This window comes from the organism of the source record quoted next, unplaced genomic scaffold (genome assembly GCF_019419815.1).
Source record: "Pyrus x bretschneideri cultivar Hongxiangsu unplaced genomic scaffold, Pyrus_bretschneideri_v1 Contig32, whole genome shotgun sequence".
In the NCBI taxonomy this organism is placed as follows: domain Eukaryota; kingdom Viridiplantae; phylum Streptophyta; class Magnoliopsida; order Rosales; family Rosaceae; genus Pyrus; species Pyrus x bretschneideri.
The window spans coordinates 4,160,378-4,170,062 of NW_025999635.1; the positions used below are offsets into that span (position 1 = coordinate 4,160,378).

The 9,685-nt window shown below is 37.6% G+C and overlaps 2 protein-coding genes across 4 annotated transcripts; both read right to left on the reverse strand.

Moving 5' to 3' along the window:
* Positions 1-290: 290 nt before the first annotated feature.
* On the reverse strand, positions 291-3,660 carry LOC103952759 (lipid droplet phospholipase 1). Its single transcript, XM_009364434.3, is given in 12 exon segments — positions 291-701; positions 801-829; positions 832-897; positions 1,168-1,259; positions 1,261-1,286; positions 1,375-1,427; positions 1,516-1,571; positions 1,669-1,832; positions 2,089-2,331; positions 2,449-2,519; positions 2,834-2,901; positions 3,383-3,660. Coding segments are annotated over 12 exon segments (1,110 nt in total). The 5' UTR covers positions 3,553-3,660; the 3' UTR covers positions 291-629.
* A 1,098-nt stretch (positions 3,661-4,758) lies between these two features.
* On the reverse strand, positions 4,759-9,469 carry LOC103952758 (WD repeat-containing protein WRAP73-like). Of its 3 annotated transcripts, XM_048590444.1 has the most exons (7): positions 9,146-9,466; positions 7,766-8,254; positions 7,446-7,667; positions 7,284-7,356; positions 6,673-6,780; positions 5,628-6,006; positions 4,759-5,019 (listed from the first exon to the last, which is right to left on the reverse strand). In XM_048590444.1, the coding sequence occupies exons 1-6, from the start codon at positions 9,260-9,262 to the stop codon at positions 5,633-5,635; spliced, it is 1,383 nt and encodes a 460-aa protein (XP_048446401.1). In that variant the 5' UTR covers positions 9,263-9,466; the 3' UTR covers positions 4,759-5,019; positions 5,628-5,632. The 3 variants fall into 3 exon arrangements, with proteins under 3 accessions (XP_048446401.1, XP_009362708.2, XP_048446402.1); XM_009364433.3 differs by lacking the exon at positions 4,759-5,019 and having other exon boundaries at positions 5,482-6,006; positions 9,146-9,465; XM_048590445.1 differs by lacking the exons at positions 4,759-5,019; positions 6,673-6,780 and having other exon boundaries at positions 5,482-6,006; positions 9,146-9,469.
* Between the last annotated feature and the right edge of the window lie 216 nt (positions 9,470-9,685).

Sequence of the window (9,685 nt, forward strand, 5' to 3'; positions counted from 1 at the left end):
CAAACACTATTACTAAGTCTTTGGGAATTCTTTTGAGTGGGCATTCACCCACTATTTCTATAACATTTTCATATTATTAATCAATAGATAGACGTGTTATATTTTAGCGGACTGAAGACACCGTGTAGTGTAAAGAATACACTGAAGATGCATATGGACTTAGCTAGTCAGACTCACAAGGGGCTCGTGGAACTGGTTAAGAACATTCACCTCTCGGAGTCTTTGTCCGAAATCCTACGTTCAATTTCCCCCTCTATAATTGGAAAGAAAAAGTAGTGAGGACATGGTAGTAGATAAACACGTGGAAATGTTTGCATTTGTAATGAAGATCTGGTTCATATACATACATATCATCCCGTACCATAACGAGTAAACAAAATTTCTATCACATAGCTTGCTTGAATTGAACACATTTCGTGCACAGCTTTTCGGTCTAATAACCGATTGCCTTCGGCCACAAGCTGCAACGCACCAACAAAATACAGATACATTCTTCTTTCGGCCGGTAATTGAGATACAATTCAACGGTGCAGATAATCGTGGATTTATCTCCACTCCGCGTAGCATTACTGAAAGAACCGCAGTCAGGACCACGTCGCGATGACAATTCTTCTAGCTGTCGTTAGGTTTTACTTGAGGAAATGATCCATTATATGGCGTATGACATCTTCACCTTCTATATGTACACTTTTATTTTTGACCTGTAAAATGTTCAGAGTGCAAATTTGTTTCTTTAGCGTAAGGCGTGAGCATTCGGGTATGTGAGTGTGCGTGTGGGAGAGGGGGAGAGAGAAAGAGACCTGAATGACACTATGAGCAGCAAATCTGTTCTGCTGCTGTGGAAACTAACATCTACTTTTTCCCAGGACACGCAAGATAGGCCTTTCAATAATTCCTCTGCACAAAACAAAGGTGTTAAGAAAGAAATTATTTAGGAACAACCGATATACGCACCTCACTATGATACAACAAATGAAAGTAAAAGGCAGGGAGCACACAGACGCAAACAGATACAAGAGCAATGAAAATTATTAATAAAATATAAGCAAATTAGCGAAGTAACACAAGCAGAAGAGCAACAAGAATAGACAACGACTTCAATTACATAGAATTCAATAATTAGTATACTATTGAAAGTTGGAAACAAAAGAGAACTGAGTTGTTAACCTTCAAGCTCGTCAGAGCCACCATCCTCCGCTGAAGTAGGCTCACACTGCTCAGCGTCATAGGCCTTGCAGTGTTCTTCATAAACAATATGGATATTTTTCGTCAATAGTATTTTCCCACTGATAAGCAGAAAACTCAAAATTTTAAGCGAAAATCAGAAAACCTGACCTTAAAATTACAATTACAAAACCATGCAGATGGCAATACCTTTGGAAGTTCACTATTACGTCTGATACATGATGTTTTCCAGCCGACAATATCTTTATAGCATTAATTATTGAAAACAAAAAAGTGAATAAGACATCGAAAAATGGAAAGTATATATATAGATTGTAGAAAATAGGATACGGTCATAGCCCACATTTGAATACACCACCCTTCGCTTAAAACTACGCAATGCAGACCTGTCAAACAAAAGACAAGTGTCATTCTATATACATGAAATCTCAAGAAACTTCGGATCTCAAATTAATGTTTGGAATATGGATGCAAGTAACATACATGAAATAACAACCATCACAATCTTCTATCATGCGTTTAAGCAGTGGAGGCTTCCCATCGTCGTCATCATTAAGAAAAAGATGCCGACCTGTCCTCCTAAATATCAAATGAATAACTGCACTAGCAAGTTTTTCAAAGGCAGGAACACCAAAAAGGAATGGTACCTACACAAGGTGAATTAATTCATAAGTGAAAAGTGGCAAGTGCATATACCAACTGGGTTACTACCGAAGAAAACAACATAAGATCAACCTAACATCTATCTCTCCTGCATCCTACCTTAACTAAGTTTTTCACTACATAAAACAGAATCAGACAAACCAATACAAGCCAAGAATGTGATCAAACTTGAGATGTTACAAAAATTCTAGGAATTCCAGTACATTCTGAATGAGCAAGTGTTAAGGGCAATTGTATTACCTGCTTGTTACCCCTTGATCCAAGATGAGGTGTAGCAACAGTAATAAAGTTCATAGGCTCCAAGCCAGCTAATGTACTCCTTGCATCCTCTTCACGTCCATTAGGAGATGAATGCTCCATATTGTCACTTTTAGGGGGTCTATACAGCCTCCCAATTGCATATCTTGCCACTAATCCTCCGACAGAATGTCCAATAAACGAGATCTTACATAGATTAGGCTTTTTTTGAGTCAGTTCAATAACCTAAAATTAATGAACTTGGTTAACAACGGTACAGAACTGAAGTGGATGCATCTTTTCAGAAATGAAAATAGATCCAATAAATTCCACTATATATAAATACATCAGGTAGAAACCAACCTCCTCAGCCAATCGCTCCCCCATTACATCCACACCATCTAGAGTCAACCTAGAGACATTCCGTTCACTACCTGCAGCCGAATTTCAACCAAATTAATTAGATTGGACAAACATTATATTTTCTACAAACACTATCAACTGCAATCGATTACTTAGAAGTTAAGAACATCAACATTGCAGTAATTTCACTTTTTAAAATTGTCTTAAAAGTTAAAAGAGCTAAAAATATAAGAAACAAGCAGCAAGGGCATCAGGATCCAAAAAGCTCGAACGTTGGACATGTAAACAGCGAAAAACAAAGAAGCACCGCTAATGCAAGCAGGGATCCAAACTTAGACTAGAAAAGTAAATCAGCAGGGTGATCTCACAAAAGGATGTTCCTTACAATGAACAATAACTTTATCTGGAAGTGTTTTAACAAATTGCTCCGCCCCAAACTTCCAATCCGCGGCACTGCACGAGCAAATGCAAAAACGATATCAACATTGTACAAAACAGAACGGTTCAAATACTCAAACACACAAAATGAAGGAGGTCATGCTCAAAATCTACTTTAACGTACACACAACCAAAGCAGATACTTTCCGATTCGCCAAACATCAAACTGTAATATTTACCCAATCAGCAAGCGTACATTCGCATGGTAAATAAAAAAAATCAAAATTGTATACCAAAAATGAAGTCTTGGTACGACTAATACAGATTTAGAACTACCAATTTAACTAAAAAAAATCAAATTTATCATCAAAACAATATAATTTGTCAATAAAATCACTAGAAATTCAAAATTATCTATCGCAATAAGCAAAATCACCACCAAGCCGTCTCAATCTCTCGATAAATCATGAAAATTCAGAGTGCGGCTAAATCAAATCGTGATTATATAATTTTCTTCCAAGAAAAAAGATTAAAATATGAAATTGAAAGGTCGTACGTTCCCATAATTCCATGGACCATGACGACAAGATGATCAGCGGAGGAAGATTCTGACTCCTTCGAGCTCCAGACGTCTAGACTCCCGTTAGCCGACTCCATGGAGCAGACTCCGTTCTCTACGACGCCGTTTTCCATAGCTGCTACTGACCGCCGTTCGGCTATGGGCATTGACTGAGAAGAACGGTGGCCGGAAGCAGAAAATCGGAAGCGATTGGGGGGATTGGAGAGAGGGTGAGGAAAAAGAAAAGGAGGAGAGCTTTTATGTTGTGGGACGTCGGAAGAACATATATATATATATTATATTTTTTGTACTAGAAAGGTAAATGTTGCAGATTCTAAAGTAAGTTTGTGAATTGACATATTCATGGGTTTATGGCTGCTTTGGATAACCTTTTAAAATAACTGAAAACGTTTTTGGTAGAAATATTTTTTGAAATCAATCTTAGTAAAAATTCAAATAAATCCTGAAAAAAGCATTTTAAGTACTTCCTATTTCCTGGAAGTGAGCACTTTAGAATTCAAAATTAATTTCACTAAAAACGCTTTTAGTCATTTTCAATAGGACATTCAAACAAACTCTTAAACTACTTGTCATATACTACTTGATTTTGTAATATAATTCCTACTTGTCATATACTACTTGATTTTATAATATAATTCCAACTTTCTTCATTTCATTAAGCTTAATAATATTTGTTCTTAATTTCCGAGAAATAAAATATAAAACCAAATTTTATTTTAGTGGATGAGAATTGTTGCATGACATCATAATAGTAGTTGATTACATAATCATATGATTTCGTTAAGATTCGTTAACGCGTTGTAGCGCGAGGGAAATAAAGGGGGTCGGGTCGGCACGCGGGTGATGTAAGATTTGGCGCTTCCCAAGTTGGGGGATTTTGGGAAGGCGTCTAGTAGAGAGATTTATAACTGGTATATAGAATGATATATTACGTGTTATTATACAAATGATTAGATATATGTACTAAAAAAATTAATAACTTAAAAAATAAAATATCTCATCACTTGTATTAAAACACGTGATGTACCACTTACATTCCCGTCACAATTAAATTTTTTTCCAAGGGTTGATTGTAAATAGGCAACTATCGACAAGATTAAGTTTTGCACATCACATTTAAATGGTGGTGGTTTTGGCCGACCTACTTATTATTAATAGATAAGTTTAAATTTTAAAATTTTATCCATCTTTTATGCTTATCTCAAAATTTAAACTCATCAACAATGATAGATAAATAATAAACATATTATCACTTGAAGGTCATGAACAAATTCAATCTGTGTAGGTTTGGTGGAATTAAAACATAAAGAATCTTATACTTTAATGAAAAATATCTTACGAATGATTCGTTTCCAAAGTTTTCTCTTGTGGATAGATCGTATATGACAGGTAAGGGAGCCAACTTAACTAGGCAGACAGGGCAATAGTTTGGACCTTGCTTGAATCTACAATTTGGTCCACTTTGGATTTTCAGATCCCAAATTTTTATACAAACGTGATATTCCAGCGTGCAGCACTATCCACTTATCCTCCTCCTCCTCCAACTAACTAGGAAAACGACATGCAGTATGAGTTGTTCACCATTTGCCTATGGTGACCTGTATCTGTAATGGCTGTATTATCATAATTATTAATCAATGATCAACCAAATACCTTGACGCCGCGTGTATGGACTTATCTCATATATGATGCCATCCATTGTAGCATTAGTCCACGAAAAACAGAATGAAATTTAATTACGTCACAAGTTATTGTGAATGTATTCTAAACTAATTTATCTTATGTTTTAAAAGTTGAAACACATATCAATGTTTTACTAAATCTACAAAGATACTATTTGGAAATTCACCGTGCAGGTTCTCAAAGTCAAGTCAATTTCCTATGAGCACTAACGATAACTGGGACGCAAGTTATGACAGCATTCCAAACCAATTGAGTATTTGTCACATAGAAAATTTAAAATACAAAGCGGCGTTTAATTGATTTAGCAGAGTGTCACAGTGGGCATCCCAGTTATAGGTAAGTTCTAGGTTGTACGAAAGAAATTGGTCATGTGGGTTTAGTAAGTCAGTCAATTTCCATGAGCACTAATGCTAAACCAGAGAAATGAGAAACAAATGGGAGAGGGAAACGCCACCGTTATAGTCAGACTGTTGATGTTCCAACTACTACATAAACATATTACACAGAGAGAGCATGTTAAACATTGAGAAAAGCAAACCTGACTCAATCATCCGAGCTATATTCACTCGATTCTTCAGGAAGAACGGCGACAGCAGCGCAGCAAAACAACTCTTTATCCTTCAGGAGAAGACAGCTTCCATCCGAATTCCATTTCAGATCAACTATGCTAAACTGTGGTTGCGGAGGGATGCTCACACAGTAGGCACCACCAGGAGTCCACATGTACAGATGAGAACTTCCCGTGCAAACAACAAGACGAGTGCACGTAGGATCCCAAACTGCTGCACGAATAGGATCTTTCTGCACCAAGATAGCAGCGAGTTCAAGATGGCGTATGTCCCATATCCAGAGAATGCTTGGCATGCTATCGTTGCGAGTACAAATATATTGGCTATCGTTGCTCCATGACATTAGACCTACAGCAAAACCTATAGCTTTAGCCATATTTTCATACGATGAACTCTTGAACAATTTCGAGGTAGCATCTAAGGGATACCACGACCATTATTCAAGCAAAATCCCTCACTAATACGTTGAAAGTGCATCTAAACTTTGCATTCCTGCGTACAAGTATAAAAACGAAACCCTGTTCATCATTGGAATAAGTTTGCTACCTACAAGGCTGATAGTACCTTCCACATCAAGATCATCTATCCTCCAATCCGTTAAAATATTTCAATGAATGAAACTATTCTTACGCAAAGTCAACGAATAAAGGAAGCTGACACCGCTTTCCGCTAGTGAGGTTTCTATATTATTCAAGGGGAGTGGGAATATCCCATATAGTCAATATTTGACTCCAATATCGACAGACTAGTTACCACAACTTCAAGTTCCTCAACTTGCAGGATTTGTCCAGAAGTATGAATTGACTCAACCATTTGATGCCTTTGTTGAGGACATTGAATGTTATCTGATGGCTAGGCCTATGTATTTATGAACCCTCAGCCGTCTAAGTGCATCTTCTCTTGTCTGATGTAAAGTAGCTAAAACATAAACCAGTTTGATTGTCTTCATAGTTGACTGTTTACAAACTTTGTTTTCATTTGCATCAGACAGTACAAGAGGGAGAAAGGGCTTACCAATTCCTTGTTTGGGGTTAGGTTTGTCTGCAGGAGGCTTCTGGAAAGGCAAACTGATGGGCACTTCTGTAACCTCATATCTAACTCTGACTTGTCCTTCCGAAGCATCTACTTGAAATGAAACAAAAATTATGGGGGAAAAAGAAAAGGGGATCAAATCAAATAAGTTTTGAATATTAACAGAAGGATTTGTGATTCTCCGGCCAAAAGGCGTAATTTATGTATCATGCAAAAGATGGCCAATGTGATGCAATGGCAAGCTACTCTTTGAGTTTTGCTTTGCAAGAGTAAAATTTAAGGATGTAGCGCTGTTACCTTATTTTCTTAGAATAAAATTATTCATCGAAGCTTATATTGATCTTACGTTATTAAAATTTTACTGTCATCCATCAACAGGTTAAAAGGTGAATGAAAGAATAAGTTATTCTGTGAGCTTTGAATACAAGTCGGTTCAAAAGGCAGAAATGAAATCTAGTAGATACAAACACATACCAACAACAGGAAAAGAAATCTGACCTAGCATACAAATGATACGGCATATTATTTTCGTACTCTGAGCACCTTTTATAAGTTAAAAAATAACTGTATCAACATGGAAACATCATGCTTACCATTATTGCCTTCTGCAAAATCATCATTTAGACTTAGCTCGGACATATCAAGTAGCAGTGGCTCATCTACTTCCTGACATTTAGACATTATGGGGTGAGCAATCATCCAACACACTAAAAGAACATGATATCTCGCTATCTCTAATATTAACAATCAATAACCTTAAACACAGCCGCACAACAGGGAGCACGGACAGTAGATAGATGCATAAATTCAGCAAAAGTCTTCCAAGTCAAGTGATTTAAAACCCGCAACATCTGGTCATAACTACCCACTGCTAGAAACTGGCCACATGGAGACCATGAAACACTTTTTACACCCAAAGCACTTTCGTATGCTTGATACTTATACAGACACCTACCATCTGGGGAGTATATCAGAACCTGCATCAAAATGCACCATGAGATGCTTCAAACTAAAACGTTATATAACTACTGCAAATCTTTTTGCCATAACAAAGAAAAAAAACCGAAGTTCTCACCTTATATTCGAGAGGTGAATCCCATATCACTATTGCACTGTCATCTGGTGACCATTCAGTATCAGCCAAGTCCAAAGTGTCCACAGCAAATACACCCATTATTTCCCATGTATGACAGGACAGAAGATTAATATAGTCCTTGCAATCACGCCTTGTGCAAATTGCAGCAAATTGCCCATCTTTGGTGAACGAAACTCCCTTGGAAGGATGCTTTGGCCATTGCACATGTACACATGCTGTGTTTAACAGTGACCAAACTGTTAACCGCAGTTGGAAGTCTGATGTGGTAAGTATGTGACGGCTATCTGGGCTCCACCTAGCATAGGCAATACCGGCAGGACCTTCATCTATCTTACATGTCCATTCAGGTTGGGCCAGCGACCATGCTTGTATCATTGGTCTTTTATATAGACCACAAAGAATGTATTCAGAATCAAGTGCCCATTCGATGTAGCTTATCTTATCCAAACATGAGAACAACTGCACAACCTGCATTAGAAATGACATTTAATTATATATCAGACAACTTACCTTCAAGATGTATGAAATGGAGTTCAGCAATTCAAATTTTAGGCCAGGCATAAGATGTTGCACAACAGCGCTGAATGTGAAGCATGCAGAAACCTGTTTAAACCATTGTTCGCTACAGCTTATGTTCAAACGCTTGAGGGTATATTTCTGCCTCCAAAAAGTCCAGAACCTTGTAACTGCTCATGAACCCTACTGTACAATTTTGTCCACGGTAAAAGAGTGATCAGAACGGAGCATTATTCCATGGATTAGTTCACCCCTAATTAGGGTTGAATCCTTCGGTCTGTATAAACTCTCTAGGTGTAAGAAACACTGAAATCATTTTCCTCAAATTTTCCGATTTACTTTTTAAGAATCTCAACGGAAACATGCCGCATGAACTCACTCAAGTTTTGATGTTCTCTCCCAAGGACAGTCAAAATACAAGAATACATAGCGGTCCAAAATTCGCTTTGAATTGCTTGGTGAAAAACTCATACTGCAACTACTGTGATCAGATCATGGTCATTAAATTAAGTTTCCCTTAAAATGAAGAAACAAAATTAAGATTTTTTTACTAATTTCTCAGCAACCAAACAAATTACAGCATACTGAAGCAACAACACTACATCTTGTTTGTCAACAGCTAAATGCAGCGGCTGAGATCAACAGAAACTTAACCATGTACGTGCCAAACCCAATCGGCCCAACTCAACTGTGCACCATATGATTGCTTTTGAAAATGCAGAGAGATATGAACGAATTAGGACATTTGGACCATCATTTTCCTGGCATTTTCTCGGTAACCAAACAGAGCATGAAATAAATTTATTAAATTACAAAAGAGAAGCAAATTCGATAGCAGCATACCTTAAAGGAAAGAGTGTCGCGAATGACGAGGCGGTAGTCGACGGCGACGGCAATGTAGCTAGCATTAGGTGAGAAGCAACAAGGACCGGTCTGCTTGTAAGCCTCTGTGAACTCCATTCACATTCAGATCAAATTTCCGGACCACAGCACTCCCCGCTAGCTTATATTTCAAGCGTAGGTCCTCATATTAGCCGTAAAATTAAGTAATGCAGCGGTGGCGGTGATTGCTATTACTGTTGCTGTTGCCGTTGCTGGAGAGTGTTTGGCTGAGTGGATGAGATCTGCGAGGCTTCGTTTTGGAGTGAAATATTGGAAGTTCGAATTTGTACTGGCAAAAGTTGATCGTGAAAGTTTCCAAAAAAAAAAAAAAAAAAAAAAAAAAAATCGATCGGGAAAATGTTGGAATTTTGGGTTTGAATTTCGAAACGGACGATGAAAGAAGGGCCGGGGATTAAAGTCAGTAGGCCCAAAGTGCTATTTTGATTTTTTTTTTATTTTGCGGGCCTTGGCGCTAGGACCTTCTGTTTTGTGGAAAACAGG

Bases quoted from the DNA above. Each gene is read 5' to 3' on its own strand.
- LOC103952758 (XM_048590444.1), bottom strand. From the start codon at position 9,262: ATGGAGTTCACAGAGGCTTACAAGCAGACCGGTCCTTGTTGCTTCTCA. The intron at 8,255-9,145 runs GTATGCTGCTAT...TTTCTAATGCAG, and splicing joins GCGACACTCTTTCCTTTAAG to GTTGTGCAGTTGTTCTCATG. The intron at 7,357-7,445 runs GTTATTGATTGT...TCTAAATGTCAG, and splicing joins GTTGTGCGGCTGTGTTTAAG to GAAGTAGATGAGCCACTGCT.